At 42.3% G+C, this 24,196-nt stretch overlaps 1 protein-coding gene across 3 annotated transcripts in view; it reads right to left on the bottom strand.

Moving 5' to 3' along the window:
* Positions 1-10,899: 10,899 nt before the first annotated feature.
* Positions 10,900-24,196, bottom strand: part of TBCK (TBC1 domain containing kinase) — a 172,628-nt gene continuing 159,331 nt past the window's right edge. For all 3 annotated transcript variants that reach the window (XM_039539380.1, XM_039539379.1, XM_039539381.1), the window contains one exon: positions 10,900-12,034. In XM_039539380.1, the coding sequence (XP_039395314.1) occupies positions 11,924-12,034 (111 nt within the window). In that variant the 3' untranslated portion in view covers positions 10,900-11,923. The remainder of the gene's footprint in view (positions 12,035-24,196) is intronic.

The raw sequence follows: 24,196 nt of genomic DNA, 5'->3' as shown, positions 1-24,196 counted from the left end.
GGCTAATATTCCAACGGTGCCCCCTGGAAGCCATGCAAAGGCACAGATAGAGAGCCACATGGACAGTAGGCGCTACAGAAAATACCACTCATGTGACTCAGAATGACAGTATCCTATAGCCCTCTAATTGGCCAAATACTCCTACCTAACCCCAGAGGTTGCTCCAGGAAGTTGTCTGAGCAACCACACAGACTTTGGCCTGCTGCAACACCAGATTTCACCTCGTCTCCTGATCTCTAGTCTCTTACTCCAGCCTGACTACGACTCCAGTTCCTGCCTCTCAATTCTAACCTGGTACTGCCTGTGATCTCTGATCCCAGCTGACTCTGACCCTGATTCTTCTTTACGAGACCTGGCCTTGCAATTCCTCCAACTCCAGCCCAGTGACTCCCATCGCTGATGGGCAGACCTCAGCCCAACTGTGACCGCTAGGCAAGAATGCCTATGCCTTGGTCCCTTACAGAATATGCCTTTAAAGTCATGTCTCTCCTGGAAGCTAGCAAATTCTTGATTATGTTGGAAGACTTTGCTAAAGCTTTCCTTTCAATAACCAGGCTGTCAGCTGACACTGGTCTGGATCTGGATGGAGAAACTGCCCTTGCAAGATGATATCTGGTCTCCATGGTAATTGTAGTGGAGACTACTGTCAGGTCTATCAGGTTGGAAAACCAGGTCTCTTTGCCCAATAGGGAGTTATCAATATGACCGTCTCCTGCTCCCGTCTTATTTTCTGAATCACTTTCCCCAGGAAAGGAAAGGTGGGAACACAAAGTAGACCTGGGGGCCATCTGGGCCATGGAGTCGGAATCTGTCTCCCTGGAGAAAGTACCTTGGATTCTTTGTATTCTTGCGGCTTGCAAACAAAATTGGCTGAAAGAACGAATGTCCTCGATAGCAGACTGAAGACCTCCTGATTGAGGCATTACTCCAGATCGTTGAGCTTGCACCTGCTGAGCCGGTCCACCTTCTGGTACAGTTCCCCTTTTATGTGCATCACTCTGAGAGACAGGAGAGACTGCTCTGCCATTTCATTATTTTCATCACTTCTACATGTAGCTTTGGGCTCCTTGTCCCTCCTTGGTGGTTTATGTACGTTACAGTAGTTGCGTTGGCTGCCTGAACTGGGATGTGATTTCCCTTCAGAGAGATCGAGAACTTACGTAGAAGGGTGTACAAACTTTTTCGAGAATCTTTAAGTTCACAGTACTGAAAAAATTACTAGCTTGACTGCTCTCAGGTATAAAAGATTTATGTTTCCTCTAAGTTCCATGTTCCCTGGGTGGTTTGAAAACCCAGATGAGCACCCTAGCTCTCCAGGCTCGTATGAGTAGTGAGGAAGGCATAGGGGCAGGCCTTTGCAGATATTCTCATGCAATGGTTCTCTACCAGGGGTATGCGTACCCTGGGGGTACATCAACGTATCTATATATTTACCTAGTTTTACAACAGGCTAGATAAAAAGCACTAGTGAAGTCAGTACAAACTAAAATTTCATATAGACAAATGAGAAAGGAAGCAATTTTTCAGTAATAATGTGTTGTGACACTTTTGTATTTTTATGTAGGATATTGTAAGCAAGTAGTCTTTAAGTGAGGTGAAACTTGGGGGTACACAAGACAAATCAGACTCCTGAAAAGGGGACAAGTTTGGAAAGGTTGAGTGCCTGGATTGGGACTTGCACTTGGGTCTTTCATGAGTTCTGGGGAGTGATTCCAGAAGAAAGGATTGAAGGCACCTGTTGTGCGATCTTCACAATTGAGTTTGGCCTTCTCGTATCATGTATAGGAATCAAAGCTGAAGACACTGCGCTCTAGTATGACTTCCACAGATGACAAGATCCTGGATCTTCTAGAACCTTTCAAGTGACGGATAGATTTTTCTATCTATGTCCAATCCTAGGTGAGAGATGATGGTTGAAGGAATCAGAGAGCTCTTTTTTATGTTGAAGACAAAGCCATATGCTTTCAGGAGGTCCAGAGTCTGAGCTGTGACTTTGTGCACTTTGGCTTGGGATGGGGCTCTTATCAGCATGTCGTCGAGATGGTGTACCTGTGCCTGGCTATGATCACTACCTTACTTTTGTAAAGACCCTGGGGACTGAACAGTCCAAAAAGGCAGGTTTTGGTACTGGTAATGCTTCCTGCCATAAAGGAATCTCAGGAGTCTGCAGTGACATGACCTTATGATCCACTGATGTCAGGAAGTGTCCTTGAGATAACAAGGCACTGTCGAGGCCAAGGTTACCATTTGGAATTGTGTCCTTGTCAGCCAGCTGCTGAGCCTCTTAGGTCGAGGATGGCTCTAACTCCCCCACCTCAAGCTTCTGAACCATAAAGAAGATGGAGTCAAACCATAAGAATGTTTCTTCTGAGGGCAGGCTTTCTAATACTCCTCTATCCAGAAGATGAGAAATCTTGTTCTGGATTGGCTCACATTTTTCGGGGCTAGTTGGAATTGAGTGACTTGATGAAGAAAGGATAAGGTGGAGCCCTCAAGTTTGAGGGAGTACTCCTGGCTCACTGTGTCCTCCACCCATGTGTCCATTGTGGATGCATACCTCTGCTCTGTGATGTGGGAAATCCTGCCTCCTAGCTTCAGCTCTGGGAGTAGACACACCTGATCATTGTCATAAGGTGGTCTTGGAAGCTGCGGGGTCACCTCTGGGCTTTTCCCCCCAAACCTTGATTTCAGGGCTTACCTGTAGAGAATCTGCTTTCCCTTCACTGATACTTCTGCAAGGTAGAGAGGGGAAAGGAGCATCTCTGTCTGAACATCAGCTTGTATTCTTTCATGAGGGCATTTAACAAGGACAGGAGGAACTGCTTGTATTTCGCTGAATTTTCCACAACCACTTCTTCTAGCTTTGGTCTAAAGAGAATGGAGCCTGTACATTTTGCTGAGCACACAATCTATTTAGAATGGGAATCCACCTTCCAAGGATGGAGCTGCATGTGGATGCCATGGCACTGGCTGAAAACTTCGTTGTATTCAGTGAAGTTTTGGCTATAAACACTGTTGTTACGGAGATTTTTTTTAAGAGTAGTGCTGAAATCAGTGTGATCTCTATCCCTTAGTACCCTGAGATCCTCCAGACAGGAGACATGCTCTAGCAAAGCACGTTGCTGTGAGACACCCCCTCAAGGTAGGCGAAGAGGCCTCAAAGTTTTTTTTATGAGATTGGCCTCCACTTTCCTGTCTGGTCCTTAGGGAAGAATTCCCCTTCTGAGGGGATAACCATATCACTTGCTAGGGATGAAACAGCAGCAGTGACCTTTGGGACCTCAGCAAGAGAGTTCTTTGGCTCCTATAGCCTGTAGAACCTGAGGAGATTTTTACTGATATGTTTGCCTTTGTCAGGCTTGTCCCACTCCTCCATGATCACATCCTCAAAGGAAATTCTGGGGAACTGAAGCCTTAGGAGAGACTTCTGAGGGTATAAATTTGCATTGAGGCTTGCTCTCTGAAGCCTGTTGAGCTGGATCTGTACGGTAGATACAACCTTTCTGTACATGGCCTCAAACTTTGTGGGCGGGGACAAGGGGAGAATCTGTGTTGTGTCTTCCCCTGAGCCTGCTCAGATACAAAGCCCAATAGCTCTCCTTCCTCTGCAGAGGAGGGGGAGGAGGAAGAGTCAGAGAGCACAATCCCTCCCCGCCCCCCCCACTTTTTTTTTCTTTTTGCTCTTTGTGGGTCTCTTTGCCCTGGTAGCCTGCTTCACAGGCGAAGGTGCCTTACAGTGACACTGATGAGGTATTTTACAGCTTGCTTTCCACAGTGCCTGAAGCCCTCTAGGGAATTCTCGGATTCCTCCACTGCAGGGTCCCAATCCTCTAGAGCAAGGAGAAATGTTTGCTGCCCGCATCCTCCTGCTCAATTGGGAGCAGGGGGGCTGGTTATGGGCTCCTACCCCCAGGAAATTTAGGAGTCATTTTAAGATTTGGGGGTGGGAAGGGGAACCTGTAGCCCCACCAGACTCTTTTCTTTAGAGTCCAGGAGTACCCTGGGACATACCCCATGGCCCAGCTGGATGAGGTCCTCCCTGTCCTTCAAGCTTCTCTCTGCTCTATTCCGTAGCTCCAGGTCCATTTTCCCTACATTGGGGTGGTGGAGTCAGGTTGTCACATGCTTCTGACTGCTTGATATGTTAGAAAAGCAAAGGACTCACTTGTTCCAAAGAACGAAGTATTTACCTTATCTTATGTACCTATATGGTCCCCATCACTATAGTATCTGAGTGTACCACAATCTTTAGTGTATTTCTCCTCACAGAACCCCTGATAGAGCAGTGCTATTAATCTAATTTTACAGATGGGGAAACTGAGGCACAGAGAGACTAAGTGACTTGCCTAAGGTCACACAGGAAGTCTATAGAAGGGAACTGAGTACAGGCCTCCCAACAGCCAAGCTAGCACCCTAAACACTGGACCTCCCAAAAACAAAAAACAAACAAAAAAAATTATGCCATATTCTTGTTCTGTAGACTTCTAAGATTTCAGTTCTAAGCCTTTATTCCCCGATCCATCAAACTGGCACCTTTCACCAGAACTAAAACCATGAAGACTTCTTTTTAAGAGTATGTTGTGCTAGATACCATATCTGGCAAAGATTTTTGGCCCCCTTCAGTTCAAGACTGTTGTAGTCAGTAATTCATAATGTAATCACTTTGAAGCTGGCTCTCTAACGTCTGGCTATGCTCATCTCATTTAACATAATGATTGCTGCATAAATCCATGTGTTTATGTACTTTATCTCTTCCCTCAGACAGGTTACTGTGTCCTGGGCATCGTTATGTATCAGTGCATCATGGAATATGGCTGCTAAAGCATACAATAAAATTTTAATCTAGAAATAAAATAGTTGAATTAGAAGTGTGTACTGTCTGAGGTCATCCTGTAGTAATAACACCAAGAGACCACAACAGGTTGATTTAGAACAAAACCATCGTAGTGATTTACAGTATGATTGAACAGGTTTTGGAAGGAGGCCAAAAGCTTTGCAAGCAATATATTATGTCTAATCTAAACTCATCCAGTGAATGACACCAAAAATACAGTGTAATCACTGTAAACAGATCCCTACACTTTGCCAGTCATATTTTTTAAACTGTGCATAATAGATGTTGGATTATTTCACACTGACAGCTGGGACGGCCCCCTGCAATATTAACTTTTGTTCAGTAATGTGATTATGATGGTACTAAATGGGTTTGTTAAGATAATGAATAGACTACAGATTTAGTTGTCCTACTGATATTACAGTGATATCACTTAGGGCATTGTTCACCACAAAATTAATAGCCTAACACTTACCTGGGAGACTATATAGACTTCTTCCAAAAACAGATAGTCATCTCTGACATCAATTTGCTTCGCAAGCTGCAAATCAAAAAGGATGATGATGCTGGCATTAGAAAGGTGGGATCAGTTAAGGAAAAAAATATGTTTTTCTAGCCAAACACACAAGCCTGATGTCAAATCTGTCTTCACAGATTAAAAGGAGTTGGTTCCTCCTAGATAGAAATAATCTTCTGGAAGAGATAATAGTTCCTCTCTTAGTGGATCTGTGCAGGGTGTACCCAGGGAATAGTAGTATGGAAACACAGATGGTGACTCAAAAGGTGTTGGGACAAGGCTTACAAGAGCAAATTAAGTTTCCAACTTCATACAGGAGAGTGGTAGGCCTGTCTAATCCTTTTGATAGGAAAAGATATTTAGAAATGTGGGGATAACAAGGCCACAGTGATTCTCATAGCTCCTGATACCAACATATGAACTCATGCCTTTGTGAAAACCAGGTAAGAGAAAATATAAACATTCTCTGACTGAAGAAGCTTCATTAGGGCTTATACCCAGGTTGCAAATGTAGACCAAATATAATGGCATGCCTTTGTTGTACGTTATAGTCTGCATTTCTGGAGACTACACATATCATCTATTGTTTAGGTCAAGAATCCTGATTACCTCTGATCAAAGACAAGAGCTCAGTGTGTCTCACTCTATGACAATGTAAGGCACAGCCTTCTGGTTGACGAAGTTCTGTTTTCCTGGGAAGGGATCAACTCCTTCAATGTATACTCCATGGCTTTAAACTCCAGCTAACAGATGCCCCGAAGAGCATCCTTCTTGTGTCATCAATACTCACATGAGGGAGATTTGGGTGGTTGACCCTGCTATTCAAGCCCAAATCCAGACACATATACAACCCATATACAACTATATAATCTGCAAAATCTAAATCTTGCATCTTTTCTCTTTCCCGAACAAAACATCACTATCCTCAGCAGCCACAGTCACTTTTCTCATTACAAGGTAGAAGAAAAGTGGAGATTGTATGCCTTATGCCAGTAACAATCTTAAACCATTGTGGGTCTCTGCTCTCTGTCCTGATGCAGCACACAGACTTGGCATACAAAGCTTTTACCAAATTAACAATCCTTGCTGGAATTCCTTAGTGTCTCAGGATCTTCCAGAGGGCTTCTGTGTGGACACTATCAAATGATTTTGTGAAATCAAGGAAATTATCTTCTGCTGGTATTTTAAGCCTTGCTCAATGAGTCTTCTCAAATGCGAAAATCTGGTCTGAACACAACCTTCTGGATTGAAATCCAGCCTATTCCTCTCTGAGTACTTTGTCAATAGAAATTTTCATCCTATTCAAAATAATACAAAACACTGTTTCTAGGCGAAGCATCATTTAATATCCATGTCAGTTTATATGGAAAAGTGTAATCCCAATGCAAAAATTGCTTAGGACGCAGAGTTCAACAAAACATTCATCATTGTCATCTGTCTAGGGAATGCCACATCTGCCCGTAATGTATTCATATCGGTATTAACACCACCAACCTGTGCATCTTGAGCTTCCATGAGACAATGACATATTAATAGATCTTGTAAAGGAGGCTCTGCAATCAATAGAAACTGTCTTTGAACCATTCTTTTCTGTTGTTTGTTGGCACATACTACTGAAAAACTGTGACTTTTGCAAAGTTCGTCACAAAGTGAGTAGTCTTTATTCTTGAGTTTACAGGTTTCCATTCTTTCAGTGCTTTAGTAGCTTCCTTGTTCAATAATAAGCCTACATATTCCCAGTGTGCAACATTCTCTCTTCCAGCATATAAAACAATCACACCTTCCGACAAATTTGTCTTATCCAGTTTACCTCCTCTTACTCAAAGTATACTTAGGCCAAATTTTCATTTCTCTGATAACTTGTATCAGTCTACCTGTGCTCCAAAGCAATCTAACATTCCAACACCCAATTTTTGTCTTAACCTTAATGCCATTTCAGATTAAGACCTTCCCTGCAACTTTGATTTTCCATCATCGTCGTCGTCTCAGCTGGATTGCTGGTTGGCTGGAATTATCTTGTCTTTTGTCCAACAGACTGTGGTTCTCCACTGTCAATGCCTGCATTGTCAAATCTGTGGCAGACTGGTCTTCTCTCTGCATTGTTTCCATACCAGAAAGTATTTTTGCATAGGTTGTTAGCCTGATTCACAACTCCTTACCAGTACTCCTTACTGGTAGATTGCCTTTAAACTGGCTCCTACTCTTTGACCTGTGTGATTTGGATGGCCCTTCCAGGAATTCTGCTCCCTCCAGCACAGCTCTCAGGGTCATCAGAGCATGCAAGCCGCCCACCACCTCAAGGTGCAGTCCTGGGGAAAAAGGATTGATTGGAACCTGGCCTGCATCTGCCTTGAGGTGAGTGGCACATAACAGTCATTTGGGCAACTCCTTACATGAGTGGGGACCACCCTGAATTGGCAACATGGACCATGGAGAACTTGCTCTGGAATGAGGCTGAGGAAGGGACAAAGTTTTAGCCAGAAAGGAAGGCCCCTGCCAAGCATAAAGGCAGGAGGGAGATCAAGGATGTGAGAACTAACTGCCTTTGCCCAAAAAACTCACTATACAAATACCTTTGGGTGCCAGAAAAACCTTTGGAAGAAGAACATAATGAAAATATCAGAGGATGGTGCTGGGCTGGGTCCTGGGGCTATGGAGAATGTACTGGCAGAACAGCAATTACATAATGGCCTGTAAAGGCCAAGGGGGAATGGGACTACCAGAAGAAGGGCATAGCTGATGTCATCTTTCTATGCTTTCATTGGACATCCTGGCAGTCTGGCATAACTCCATGTCAACAGCAGGACTTCCCAGCAGTGCCAGAACTGGTGGAATAGAGGTAGTGTGAGAATCTCAATGACCAAAACACAGGTCTACTTTTCTCCTGTAAACTAGATAGCATAAAAACAGAATTTTGTAGCGAGAACAAGTTACCAAACAATTGCAAGAATCTCACACTTCTAAGAGGAAAAGATAAAATCAATTTTTGTCACTGAGTGCTGGAACTGGCATAACAGAAACCAGACACACACAGATTTTCATGCAGAGTTCTCAGACTGACAAGACCCATTGTGCGTGGTGGTACCTTTTAGTTGTAACAAAAACATATCTGAGACACACCAATAAAAGTGGAGTCTAGAAATGAGGTGCAATTCCTTTCTTTAAAAGTCTGAAGTTTTCTATATCCTCATTCCCTCTATTCAGCCTTTTAAAATGTCAATAACAAAGTAATAAGTAGTGCTACACATTAGCAACTCAATCTGGTCCGGTTTAAGTTATGCAAGTGTTAAGGTAAATGGTATAACACATTTCTAATTGCTTCACTGTAATTAGATGTTGCTCAATGCATTTCCTGGTCTTGCACATTTCTTTTTTTTTTTTTTTTTTTTTTTTGACTCTTGTCCACGTGAAGATTTACCATAAACAAGAACTTGCAACACAAACTATCACCCAACACCACCCCTTTAATTGATCCTCTTTTCAAAAACTTGCCCTGTATAGAAGATTATAACAAAGGTTATAATTATTAGTTAATTCAACTTGATCTCATTTTTAACGTAGAAAATTGTCAATAAATGTTTTACATTTCAAATATCGTAAACTAGTTGAATGAATCAACAGAAGAAAATACAGGGGCTGTGAGCTACTTCCTCAAAAAGTAATTTGCTTTCTTGTTCTAAAACTTAAGTTAACGTACCTGTAAAAAGAAACAGGGAAAACTTCCTAGAGCTTAAGGTTCAGATGAGTCCTAGATGATACTAGTTGTGGAGCCCTACCTTCCAAAAGGCATTCTCTCCCCTCTGCCACCCATCCTTCTGAGCACCTGTATAAATGGAGGGAGACACTGAGTTGCAGTCAACTCCTTGTTCACGTGGGACCAGACAATGCGCCACCACCTCGTCACATATATAAAGCACTGCCATTGTGTAGTCTCTACCATAAATTAGAGCACTCCTCAGACAAAAGGTGTCAGAGGAATTTTTTTTCTTGACATATATTTCCAGTATGAAGAATAATGCAGTATGTAGGGCTACTAAGAACACAGTCACCTGGTGGTATCAAGAATTGCTAATGGTGTGCCACAAGTGAGCCTATGAATCAAATTCAGAATAAAACCTGCTCATTGAGCAGTCCAGATCCAATGCTCTGGTGGAACAGCTCCCTCTAGAATGCTGATCTTCCACAGTTTCAGTGTAAGGAGTTATGAGATAATCTTGTCGGCGATCTACAGAAGAGCACATGGCCTGTGTTTAGCCTTTCTTCAAATGGCTTAATATTGGAAATTAATCTTTTATGACATAAGGAAAGAAAAATGTAAATATACTGAGCTGCTGCAATGCTCTATTTGCAAAGTTAAAACCAAATCATCACATGAATTTCCAAACTAGGGCAAGCACTAGTTTTAGTCACTTTTTCCAGAGTAAGTCCTTGTATACTAACACTGTACTTTTATTGTAAACCTTTATATTTCATGGACCACACTAAAAAAAAAGGAACATTGTGTCAACTCAAATGACAAACTCCCATCTGCTCACACTAACAAATCTTTAATGCTTTTTATTTTACAAGCTACTTTAATATCTACAACCACATTTTAAAAGCAAATAATACCCGGAAGGATGTATAAGGAAGTTTTCTAATTTTAAAGTTAAAGGAATAATCTTAGTACCATCTCAAAGTTTTTTCCCTTTAAACATCAGCTCTCCCTCACTGGCTCTTGCTTTCAGGGCATTAGGGCACAATACATTTATTTTAATGCCATTGATTTAGGGAGCCTACAGCCTGCATCACATCTTTCATGGATGAAAAATATTATACTTTTATCAGTGATGTACAGGAAGATATAGATTATTGTATATTTTTACAGTTTTTTTTTAAAAAATTACTTAGAAAAATGAATTTTTGGAACCATAGCAAAGCTGGGGCTAAACTGGGGATAAGCTAGAACTGTGAGGTATAGAATTCAGGTATTTTTCACCATATCCAAAAAGGTGAGTTTCACATAAATAAAGCCAAAACAACATAACATAAAAAATAAAGTCACCCTCCCTTTTAGCTCCTTGGCAGCAGACAGACCCCATTTCCTGCCCGCTCTCTGTTTTTGACACTCTTGGCTTCTGATTGCAAGAAAAGTCATTTCCAAACTCTCTTTACCCAAAACCATCTCATCCCACTTGTGGTATTTGCTTTCACTCAACTGCAGCACTGGCATATATTATATTTTAGAGATATGATTGCTGTCTCAGTTTTAAAGTTCAGACTCACGAAGTGGTCCTTCAAAAAGGGACTACACTGGCAGGTGGAATAAAGCAGATCACCCAATACCAGGGGCGGCTCTAGACATTTCGCCGCCCCAAGCACGGCCTCATGCTGCGGGGGACGCTCTGCCGCTCGCCGGTCCCGCAGCTCCGGTGGACCTCCCGCAGGCGTGCCTGCGGAGGGTCTGCTGGTCCCGCGGCTTTGGTGGAGCCATGGGACCAGTGGACCCTCCGCAGGTGTGCCTGCGGGAGGTCCACCAGAGCCGTGGGACCAGCGGACCCTCCGCAGGCATGCCGCCGAAGGCACCCTGCCTGCCCCCCTCCCGCTGACTGACAGAGCACCTCCCGTGGCATGCCGCCCCAAGCACGCGCTTGGTGTGCTGGGGCCTGGAGCCGCCCCTGCCCAATACACCTTTTCCACCTTCAATTAGAATGTACATTTCTATGAAAGGTTGGGGAGTCCTATGGTGTGAAAAAACAGAACGGCTTTTTTTCCTTTATAAGTGTTTCAAATATGGACTAATTGGCTTGGCTAATTAATCTTTTGTCACTTCCCAAAGTATAGTCAGAAGCCTATTTTTCTGCATATTTTATAAATTCTCATGTTTCCGGAAATTATTTGCACAGGATGAGGCCTACTCTGAAACAGCTACGGTAATAACAGAGTAAATGAAAGCTGAATGAACAATTCTCTAAAAGAAGGTATATATTTGGATATATTCAGCAGCACTCTGAACAGTGATTTCCAGTTTGGGATTTATTTATTTCCATTTCCTGTCCAGATCAGAAAACAGCTGCCCAGAACAAAAGTGGATCACTAAATGCAGCATTTATTCTTTAAAGATTTGATAGGAAAAAAATGTTATTTGTAGAAAGATGTGTGTGATACAATTTCAGCCTATTACTTGCAATGTTCACGCTCTAAAATATTTCTTAACAATAATCTATTTAATGCAACTGTGATCTCTCTGGCAATGGTTTCTCCTGTTTTGCTGAAATATGTATAGACCCTAAATATTTACCTTAGCTACACTGCTGTTATACTGGAACCTGACAATGCTTGATGCAGATTTCATTGCTGCTGAAGGAAGTCCCTTGCAAGATTTAAAGCTTCACATTTTTCATCCAGTCCAACTGAAGTTCCATGTCAAATGATAAAATCAAAGCTCCTTCACTCCAGATCCACATGGAAAGACACTGATCACTTTGGATTTCTTGTATACCGCAGATGTCATAATGCCCTTAGGATTTATGATGCTCACACACAGTCGACAGAACCCTCTAACTTTAAAGTCTCTCAAAATTTGTAGTTGCTCATATCTGTGGAGAAGGAACTGTCAGAAGACCAGTTGGCTTGATCTTGTTTATGCCTCCATCCAGAATGCAGACTCTTGGATATTTGATTTGCACTAGATGAGCTGCAAACTGAAACAGATACACATCGTTAGTATGCTGTGTATCGTACTCCTTTTTCTGAGCTAAGAAAGCAAAGTGAAACAGAGGATAACCTTAATAATATCCCCGTATAATATCTGCATTCACCTGTGAACCCCACAAAAGAATTGCTTTCCTACTAACTACTATGGCATAGCAGCCCATAATGATTTGTTTGTATGCATTGCATTGAATTTGGTGGTCGTGAAAAGTGTCACACTGGTAGCTCTACATTCTCTTTCCAGATGATGTATTGTACAGGCATCTGCAGGTCCAGTTTCCTCACCCATCACTATTAGGATTCCTTAACATTTGATCCAGAGGGACCATCCTCTAGTGGTGTAAAAGAGGAGATAAAATTCTCCATAGCCATCCAATTCCCAGCATCTGTCATTACGATCAGTGCTTGACATTCAATTTCCCAACCAAATGTTGTTTGGAAAACACACAGCCATCTCCCACACCCACAATTTAAAAAGTCTGTACAACATTTGTTTCCTTCCTGATTTATCATCAAGTACTATCCATTTGCACAACTCACAGGAAGTATAAAGTACTAAGAATTACTTCTGTGCAGCCAACTAAATTACCAACTCCAACGGGGCAATAACTTCCATTCAGGTGCTGGCACCTGAACTGAATTTGGCACACTAAACCGTAGCTTGAAGAATTTTTTTGTCTACTTCCCATTTAAATGACCATGACACTACAATAGCTACCAAGGCGTAAGATGATGTGCTTCAGCGTTACCTGCTCAATCCTAAAACAGAAAGACAGAGGCATTTCCTTTAAGGGCGACAAACAACAACAATTAATAGTAGCAAGGTATTAAACTTCTTCCCTAGCTGGAATTTTCACCTTGTAATGTGTTTTATGACATCCTTGCTGTAAAGGCATGTTAAATATGCACATAATTCATTTTTGTACATCTGTATGTCAAACAAAGTTATTGCATTCCTTTCCAAGTGATTCAGGTTAGACTTGAATAGGGAGTGAGAATTCAGCACATGATCTGTGATCACTGAAAACTTGTTCAGATAATATAAGGGGTCACAGCTGATCATAGTCAGGGAATTCCCAGGGTCATGTCTCATGGAGGTACTACCCTAGGGAAGACCTTCCCCATTGGCTTCTGTCAGTCAATGGAAGATTCAAAGGATCAAAAAAACCCCAAACACACACACACACACGGCTATTAAGCAAGATGGGATATGTAACTGCCAAGTGATGCCAGCTTGCAACAGAGGAATAAATACCATGCATCCATGGAAAGCTCTCTGAACCAGAGCTGCTTGTGATATGCACTGAACTATTACTGAGGCATATTCAGACTCCCCCGCTATCTTTACAGTCACTAACCACACACAAACACGTATATGGATGATATATGAATGTGTTTCTTTTAAAAAAAAAAAGTAGTACTGTGCTATATTCATCAACAATATGCTGGAAAAATTACCATACGCTCTTAATGACATATTTATCTCATACCATATCTATACCTCATCATATATCTATCACGTTTTACGCATTCATAACTCTTCAAAAGCTTTACATGCAGTGTCTATGAATATTTTAAATTTTAACTATAAATAGGGATTTAGCACACATTGGTGTTAATATGACTGTCATTTCATTTGATCTAAGAAGTGAATCTGAATCACACATAATTGCTTCTCATTTAGGGTTTGTACATCATAAATCTTGTGCTACACAGTACTTTTGCCATGCCCCAGTAATCAGGGTATAGTTATAAATGAGCTTTCATTGCATATTTGACAAATGGCCCATGTAAATCCTGCTGGTGTGCTGAGGGAGCCCCACGGCAACCAGTCTGGAGAGGCCTGTGACAACTGGGAAACAGCAGTTGGAGTGGGGAGACCATCAGAGAAACAGAGGAAGAGAGTCTGCTAACTGGGTGTTCTGAGGAGAGGAGGGATATCATAGAGCAAGGAGAAGCAAGTATCCAAATAGTCAGGAGAAAGGCAGGACAGGAAAAGTAACAGTGAGATGGGGACAAAGCGGCAGAGTAAGAGCTCTTGCAAGTAAAGAGTGACAGGAATTTGAGGAGGAGGCACTGATTCTAATGAAAAATTAAGTAAGAGAGTACGTGCTTGTTCTGGGGGAGAGGCTAAAGGGGTAACAAGAAGCATTTAGGAGAACTGTAGAGACCATTCATCAGGAAACACAAAGAAATCCATTGACAGGACTTATCAAAGACCACCAGGGACAAACATCGAGGACAATATCATCACGATCACAAACTGAAGCAGCTAGATCATGTCAACCACCTCAGAGTCATGTGTATATTGTCAGCTGCCAGTAAGCCTGGACAGAAAAAGGACACCCTGGTCAAGGCCTAAATCATAGCTCAGTCAGACAGAAGTAATACATGTATTAGCCTCCTACCTGCATGTAATCAAGCTCCTCATAAGTCAACCAATGGAGAACAGTTGTTCCCAGTGTAGAAAGGTGATAGAGAGGCTTTGTATTCCGTCTGCCAGAGCAAGGTACAGAATCTTTCAGGTCGGGGACTTAGAAAGTGACATACCCACACCCTAACTGCTCTCTGTGGTTCCCTGTCCCCATTTTTCCATGTTTTGCCTGTGGTGGTTATTGCAACTCTAGGGCAATAGTAACTCTTCCAGAGCTGCCACAGGGGAGAGCAGGGACCATAATCCTTAAGTAGTATTTAAAGTAAAATACACACATACACAGAGTTTTGAATGACTGTGCATGTGTTTTTCAACTCCTGATAAGCATAATGGGAAGTGTTTGCTCTGCCAGACTATACCATTATAGAATGGTCAACCAGGAGCTTGCTTTAGGTGCCGTCCAAGCTATCTCATTTAATCTCCAGCAGTCAGAGAGAACCCATCCTCTTCTTCTGGGAGACTGGAGATGTACTGTATTCCCTTGATGTAATCCCCAGCACCCGCAACGTTGTGGGTGAGAGTTGGAGGACAGGGGCACAGACATTACTATGAGGGAGCCATACAAACTCCTTCTCTAATTCCTAATCCCAGCACACCAAGAGAACTCTGCAGCCCTGGGGAACATTTGCGCTGCACAGCATCAGATGGCTCCATGCTGCAGAGCTGGAGTGCACCAGGGTTTGACCCTAATTTAACAACTACCTGATCTGATTACTGGGGGGCGGGGGGAGGAGGAGGAGGAGGAGGAGAGCGGGGAGAAAGGACACTGACAATTTCATGTTCTGTTATTTGTATGTTGTGTCCTAAAAGGGGAAACAGCTGTAGGATTCAGCATTACATTATATTTAGAAAAGTGTTTTGTTGGCACTATCTAAAACTTCCTTCAGTCTCCCTAATTAAAATATTAACTTTTTATATTTCTCTTCTTGTATGCATTGGTTCCTGCTTCTTGCAGATAGGCAAGTCAGCCAGAGAGAAAAGAACAGGAGCTTGTGCATCCCACACCACATTCATTATAAGATTGGAGATGGAATTGTACAGAAAAAGGTTCTAATGCCACCTGGAATCTTATCCTGCCAAAGTACAGGGTATGCATCTTGCATTATCGAAAAAGGTGAAAGGGTTATTTCTGGCATGTGTACTGCTTGAGGGAAAGGGGAGGAAAGATTATTTCAAATATTTACATCAACTTCAAGCCTTTTTCACAACCTAACAGTTATGTACAAATATCACATAGTAAAACTTTAAATACATGAGAAAATAAACAATACAAAGAGAAAATTAATGTTGCTCAAACACAGACTAAGAATTAACAGTCTAAAAAGAGTAAAATTCCAGACATACAAATGCTATGAAGTAGTGTGACCTTCCGAGCCACCGATAGATTTCTTCTAGGGTGTCAGCAGCAGAAACTCTAATTTCAGAATACTAAAAATTAGTCTCCCCCATGTCCTCAGACCATTGTGTCATTCTACCACATTAATCATTGTGTAGGGGCTCATATTTTCTTTTTCAAATACTTTGACAAACTATCAAACTACGGGCCTAAATATTGGGCACCTAAACAGTTTATTTTGCAACTAAATAAAAGTGACCTGATTTACAGGGTACTGTGAGCCCAGAAGCCAAAAATTGGGGGTGGTTAGTTTGGAATAACCTGTAAAACTTTTTTTTAAAAGGCTTCTTGGAATATAAATAAATTGTGCAAGTATTATTCAAATCTCCATTACAACCATCCTTGTGACACGTACAATTCTTGTGTCTCCCCCTCTTCTTATAAATCTCAATCTTCACAAATGGATCGTGGTTTCCTCAAATGTATCAATTACTCAGATTTATATTTTTTATATATTATGGACAGATAAAACAGTTATTTGCAAGAATGCACTAGTTAATATTCAAAATTAGAGTTGTGTTTATTTGTCACTGAACAACAAAAGTTGAATGGCATTGTTTTTATTCCTTGATTGGAGAAGTGTAACTTCACGAAGAGGGCTTTAAGTCTCTCAAAGAGAGGCAGCAGATGTGTGGAGGATGCATGGAGATCTTTGAATGGCTTGTTTAACCACTACTATCCCAGGTTTCTGGTGATAGACTTGGGAACTCTGCCCCTTTTCTGGGTTAAGCACCAATTAATTCCACATAAAATATGCCCTTTTCAGTGTGAACTACTGAGCCTGCAAATATTTAATATGTAAGCATTCTTGTGAATAAAACTCCTTTACTCAAATACTCAAAAAGAGGCACAGGCATAGTTGAAGCAAATTCATTTTAACCTAGTGTTGGATGCCATATTTCAGCAGCTCTACATACAAATATACACAGTAGGTTTGACCCTTTTTTCCATCATTTAAGTACCATCATGTATCAGGAGCCATAATGATCTCTATGGTTTAACTGAGAACCTTAGATGCCCCTATGGATCATTTATCAAACTGTGTTTATACCAGACTACTCAAGGCAGTAAAACCACATGGCTTTCAAGGGTACCAGTTGTATTACACTGGACGCATCATGATTTTAGAATGTATATAGTGAAGATTCCTGTGACAGAATGCCGTTTGAGCCATAATGGATTACAGTCAGTTCCCAACTCTCTGCAGGCTGGCCATCAAGGTAATGATGTTTAAATTTCTCACTTTCACAGACATTCCTATGGCAAGGGAAAATTAAAGGGTGCATGGGGAGGGAAGGAGGAATAGCATACTGTACCAGAATACTAAGTGAAAGAATGCTGGGACCAATCATCAGTACAAGGAAGCAAAGCCATACAAAGAATCAGAAGGCAAATGAGTTACTCACATTAGAGATCTCTCTCAACCAAACTTTGTATGACCTGTAGATTGTTACAAGATTCCTCAAATGTTCATTTCTTTCTATTGCTTTGTAAACATATGTTACAAAAGCTTCAGCTGGGGGACTGCAGGCTGTTTTACTGTAAAACAGAACCAGTAGGTTGCCCTCGATTCTAGTGAAGGACAGTAGACATGAACTAAGCAAAGAAATTATTCACTAGTATTCATGAACAAGCTTTCTCTGTTGCAGACACTCACACTGAATCCCACGGCTTCAGAGAAGGTATTTTTAGTTCAACTACTTCTAATACTAAGGGCTTGTCTACCTGGAGACTTAGTGAGTTCAAGAAGGGTGCACATGAGCCAGTGATTTCCCTACACAGACACCCCAGTTTTGTGAACTAGTTACATGCCAATTTAGTGACTGTTCGGAAATCTTAATTGAAATTGAAACATTAATACACACTTTAAAAGCATATACAGTGTATGATAAAATACGTGCATCTGAAAGTATAATAGATTTGAAAAGTATGAACATAGACTAGCTTCCTTATACAGCTGCTGTTTTTATGACAATGTCAGTGCATTCATTTCGGTGATGTTGGCCAACCTAATAATTTCAAATGATGATTTGTAAGCGAAGTCTAAATGAGCTCTCCCTGACAGCTAGTGATGAGCTGGAGCTGGGGGGGAAAGGCTTCAGGACCAGATTGTATTTACATTCACACCTAATCTACCTTAGGTATCTAGCAAACAGAGCTGTGTTGAGCAAGTGATAGATTTTGGCTGGGGTTGGGTTACAAACCACTTGAATGGGGGTGGTGGTGAGGGGAATGAAATGTTGTTGTTGTTATTGTATGAGTAAAGGGCAGTAGAACTGTACTTAGCCTGTGCTGATTGAGGGCATCAAGAGAGGGTGGGGACCTGTCCCTCTCTACTGTTTAAAGACAGAGCTCCATAGATTAGCCTCCATAGATAGCCTTTTGTTCTGTTAAGTGACCACTGCAGCTGAATTCACTGATAATCAGGTCTAAGTGCTTAGTCCTGCTGTGGGGACAATGTTTCTGTGTCCAGCCCAGACTGCACTAGCAGGGAGGTTCCCCCACTGAGAGCTCAGCTGAAATCACGGAGAGCTGGTGGAACCTCAAGAGACCAACTCACAGAGGTCACAGTGGCAGGTGGCAGCAGGAGGTGACTGCGCAGGGCCACTGGCAACAGAGTGGTGGAGTGAACGGTGGCACAATGAACAGCAATGGCCAGAGCGAGCAAGGTGCCTTCTTGCTCCCCACCTGGCAGGTGTACTCATGTGAGAGCACCTCTGAACTCTGAGTCTCCACTGACCAAGGACAACACCGGTGAGTGGGGTGCGGTGGAGGGAAAAGTGAGGGGCACGTTAAATAAACATTTGTTTGTTGGACTATATTTTAGTGACTTTGCTCCAGAATGCTAGATTTGTGACTGGGAATGGAAACGTATACAAATATGTTTCCTAGTAGGCCAAGATTTTTAAAATGCATTATTTGCCAAGGTTGTTATCTCACATCATTGCTATCTTGAGAGGTCATTATGTTGGGGAGTTTCTGTACTAAACATTTTATTATTATAATTAATTTTCGCATAAGAATGGTCATACTGGGTCAGACCAATGGTCCATATAGCCCAGTATCCTGTCTTCTGATAGTGGTCAAGGCCAGGTGCTCCAGAGGGAATGAACAGAACAGGTAATCATCAAGTGATCCATCCCCTGTTGCCCATTCCCAGCTTCTGGCAAACAGGCTAGGGACACTCAGAGCATGGTGTTGCATCCCTCCTCATCCTGGCTAATAGCCACTGATGGACCTATTCTCCAGGAATTTATCTAGTTCTTTTTTTAATCCTGTTATAGTTTTGGTCTTCATAGCATCCCCTGCCAAAGAGTTCCACAGGTTGACTTTATATTGTGTGAAGAAATACTTCCTTTTGTTTTTTTAAAACCTGCTGCCTATTAATTTCATTGGATCACTGCTAGTTGGGGCCGGTGCAACCATTTAGGCAAACTAGGCGGCTGCCTAGGGCGCCTAGTGGTTGGGGGCGCCTAAAAAGCCTCCTCCTCTGAGCACGCAGGTGGAGTGGCGCCACAAGCTTGGGAGGAGGAGGAGAGCAACGGCCTCCTCCTCTGAGCACGCAGCCCCCGCTCTAATTCTCCTCCAGTCGGCGCCACAAGCCTGGGAGGGGAGGAGAATTAGAGCGATGGCCTCCTTCGCTGAGCATGCAGCCCACGCTCTAATTCTCCTCCAATCGGTGCCACAAGCCTGGGAGGGGAGGAGAATTAGAGCGACGGCGATGCTCAGCAGAGGAGGTGGAGCCGAGGTGAGCTGGGGCAGGCTCCCCAGGCAGGATTAGCTGCCGCTGGAGGGAGTCTCCCCAGGCAGGGTTAGCTGCCGCAGCAGGGATGGGGGTGGTGGTGGTGGTGGAGGGCGTGTCTCCCTGGGCGGGGTTAGCTGCCGCGGCAGGGGGGTAGCTGCTGCGGAGGGGGTGGGGGGCGGCGAAAGGTGGAAGTTTCGCCTAGGGCGCGAAACTTCCTTGCACCGGCCCTGCTGCTAGTTCTTGTGTTATGTGAAGGATTAAATAACATTTCCTTATTCACTTTCTTCACACCAGTCAAGATTTTATAGACCTCTATCATGTCCCCCCTTAGTCGTCCCTTTTCTAAGCTGAAAATTCCCAGTCATTTTAATCTCTCCTCCTGTTTCATACCTATAATCATTTTAGTTGCCCATCTCTGTACCTTTTCCAGTTCCAATACATCTTTTTTGGGATGGAGTGACCAGATATGCACACAGTACTCAAGGTGTGCACGTACCATGGATTTATATAGAGGCAATATGATATATTCTGTCTTTTTATCTATCCCCTTCTTAATGATTCCAAATATTCTGTTTGCTTTTTTGACTGCCGTTGCATATTGAGTGGATGTTTTCCACAATGACTCCAAGATCTCTTTCTTGAGTGTTAACAGCTAATTCAGACTCCATTTTGTATGTATAGTTGAGATTGTTTTCCAGTGTGCATTACTTTGCATTTATCAACACTGAATTTCATCTGCCATTTTGTTGCCCAGTCACCCAGTTTTGTGAGATCCCTTTGTAACTCTTTGCAGTCTGCCTGGGACTTAACTATCTTGAATAGTTTTGTATCATCTGCAAATTTTGCCACCTCATTGTTTACCCATTTTTCCAGACTACTGCCCCATCCATCTTTCATGCCTTCAAATAGGGCTCAGGGGAGCTGAAGCACCAAGCTCTCTTCCCTCATGTCAGTGTTTCCTCCAGAATTCATGGAAATTTCTGGGCAGGTAAAGGTAAGGGCTCCACAACTCCCCATTAGTGCCTCCTAGAACCAGAAACATCTAAGTGTAATAAAACAGATAGACAGATCAAACTCCTTCTTAAATAACCCAAACTTTCTAATAACTGTCAGAGGCATTAACCTAATCAAGGATAAAAGAATAATACATATTTGGGGTTTCTGGGCTGGGCTGCTTTTGATTTATGAGCTGGCAAAGGAACAGCAGGAAACTTCTCCTGAATCTGTTTCTTTTTTAACTTTATTTTTTTAACCTACTTGCTAGGGGCAATGTAAGGCCTAACTAAATAATGTCTGTGTAGTACTGCAAACTGTAAGTACAAGTAATTAAGGCCAGTTGTAGGGGTTAGATAACAACTCAGGATGACCTCCTGGCTTACAGCCCTGAATCACTCTCCTGTGATCCTGTAACCTTTGGAAGTGTAGACTGGTGATGACAGCAGCTCTCTTTCTCCCCAACTTCATAAAATGTCCACTGGGAATCATATGGACTTTATCGTGTTTGCACTGGGACCATGCACATTTTATTATGTATTTGCCCCAGGGCCAGATTTACAAGGGTATTTAGGTGCCGCAATATGCAGATAGGTGCCGACGGGTACATCTACACACTGAGCTGAAATTTACACCTCCAGCTCGAGGAGACAGCTAAAACCAGAAGCGGTGCAAGTGACATGAGGGGCCAGCCATCTTGAGTGTGTATCTAGTGCCCTGGATGGATATGTCCTCAGGGCAGCTAGTCCCTCCCCTGTCACTCACGGTGCCGGGCTACACTCTACATTTAGCATGCTAATAAGATTAGAGCTAGCGCAGATGTGTCTCTTCAAGCTGGAACTGACATCTCTAGCTCAAAGTGTAGATGTACCCTAAGACAGTGGTTCTCAAACAGGGGTCGCCGCTTGTTCAGGGAAAGCCCCTGGCGGGCTGGGCTGGTTTGTTTACCTGCCGCATCTGCAGGTTCGGCTCATTGCAGCTCCCAGTAGCTCCGGTTTGCTGCTCCAGGCCAATGGGGGCTGCGGGAAACGGTGCAGGCCGAGGGATGTACTGGCCGCCCTTCCCACAGCTCCCATTGGCCTGGAGCAGCGAACCACGGCCAGTGGGAGCCGCGACTGGCCGAACCTGCGGATGAGGCAGATAAACAAACCGGCCCGGCCCGCCAGGGGCTTTCCCTGAACAAACGGTGGACCAGCTTTGAGAACCACTGCCCTAAGATGTTTAGGCACTTTTGTAAATCCAGCTTGGTGCCTACCTGCATATTAAGGCACTTAAATACACGTGTAAATCAGGCTCCCTTGGTTAATATTTCACCCATGTGAAAGTTGAGAGATTTCTGTTTGTTTTTTAATTAAGTTAGTAAGGTGTGCATGTATCAAAATATGGGTTTATAAACAGGAAAGTAGCACCAACCTTTACCCTGCAGAGACTAGCCTCTTTGGTTGGGGTTTTCAAGAGAGCGTAAAGGACTTAGGCATCAAAATCCCATTGCAATTCCTTGGAAGTTGGGAACTTAACATCCTGAGGTTCCTTTGAAAATCCCCAGCCTCCATATAATCAAAACCATGAAACTTTTCAGTACAAAATTCAATACTTTAAACACGCAATGCAACATCTTTAGTGCAGTACTAAGATAATTAGGAACGAGAACATTCATTAACAACATTAGTAATTATACACTGACTACCTTACCTGCTGACTTGAACATAGATTTAAATGTAATTTAATTATTTAAAAATAATTATTTTAATATTTAAATGCAACAGCTAGCTGTTTATGTTTTAAACTTTGCTGATTTTCAGAAGTGTGGCAAGCAATTATCAAACAGTACTGTGCCACACTTAGTCTTCAGTCATATAAAGATGTAGCCAGCAAAAATGCACTCTGATAATTGTCTCTCAATGCCATAAAATAATCTGTTTTCAGTTGCTACCTATTTCCTCCCCACCTCACTTTTTTTTTTTTTTTTAAGAGAAAGGAAAGGTTCCCATGTGAAAGCATCACCATGCAAACTCAGACAATATGTCATTTTCATAAGGTAAAAGATATTTTCTTGGGCCAGGAATAGGTCATACTAAAGAGAGGTTGAACTTAAATCTTTCGTTGTGCTTTGTAAAGAGGCAAGAAGACCTCATACAAAACCCAGATTGCTTGTCTTTGCTTTGGCGATAATTCATAGATCTTATCTCATAGCTACTCCTGACTGGTGAGAATTATTACAGTATTATGGTACAACAGCTTGCAATTTAAAAAATGATCTACATAATGGATTAATAATAAAGCAATGACTTTACCCGGTCAAAATAATCAATGTAACAATCAAAAGTTCAAACACCATGACTGAGGATTCACTGTACAACTATAAAAACACAGGATTGATGGTTCATTTAGTTCTGCCCCATGACTCACCAGCCATCTCTCCGCAGTGAGATCCTACACTATTCCCAGCGTTCTATCAAACATTTTCCCACAGTAAGAAAAAGGCAGAGTCTAATTATTATCAACAACAGATTAAGAACGTTACTATATGAAATCTGCCTTCTTGTTAAAGAGATTGCTTCACTGCTGAGAAATGATCGGCTGGTGATTGAAGATTACAGAGCTAGGCTAGTATAATCTGTGGATTTGTATTACTATCAGGGGGAAAATGGTCTGAAAACATTGTTTCCAGTTAAACAGTTAACTAAAAATAAGAAATGTATTAAATAATCTGGGCAAGTCAGGAAAATTTCTCCAAGAACACCAGCCCAGGTAGCAGTGTGTGTCACTATTAAGGCTAAGCCACTAACTCACAATCTGACATTGGTCAAGTCACTTGATCTCTTCTAACTTCAATCATCCTGGCTGTAACACTGATAAAAGCAGGACTTAATTAAAAATAACACACCCCCCCCAGGTAATGCATCAGAATTGATATTTTTGGATAAATAAATGGTACCCTCCTTCCCACAGAACTAGCCCCTCGCCACATTTCTGTGACTTACATCATTGATCCATCTTTAGCTCACTGACTCTCAAACTTGGATCAATGATTTAAATATGCATTGAAATTCCATCAGCCACAAATTAAGCAAGAGCTGCTGTTGTACAAATCCAAATATCAGCTTAACCATTATACGGTCCTCTTCAGTTATCCAGTATCCATGCTGGAATTTAAGAGTCCACTTCCCATGTACAAATGTAGGGCGGGGATGTTTGGGGCATTAATTAGCATGAGAGTGTAAGGCATTGTCATTTCAGTCATTTAAAGGTTGTTTGCTCAGACTCAATTCAGACTGTTTAACTCTCTCCCATCACCCTTTTTTCCTAGTGGTTTCCTGCTGTTCCCAGATATAGGCCATTATTTGGCCAGTAAGGAAGGCTCGGTATTCGCTGCAAAACTCACATAAAATTACAGCCATCCTCAAGGCAACAAACATTCCAGGGGGCCAGAACTCAGTGCATTGTATTAACTACACTCAGCTTCAACCTCAATTTCTCTCCATGCTAATAGCATATTCAGTCAGGCTCTCATACGTCAGCCAACCTATTCGTTTAATCTTTAGGACGAGTTAAATTAAGGGGTTATTGACAAGTAGGATTTA

The sequence above is a fragment of the Mauremys reevesii genome, linkage group 5 (assembly GCF_016161935.1).
Source record: "Mauremys reevesii isolate NIE-2019 linkage group 5, ASM1616193v1, whole genome shotgun sequence".
Lineage (NCBI taxonomy): Eukaryota > Metazoa > Chordata > Testudines > Geoemydidae > Mauremys > Mauremys reevesii.
This window is presented reverse-complemented; position numbering and strand designations above follow the sequence as displayed.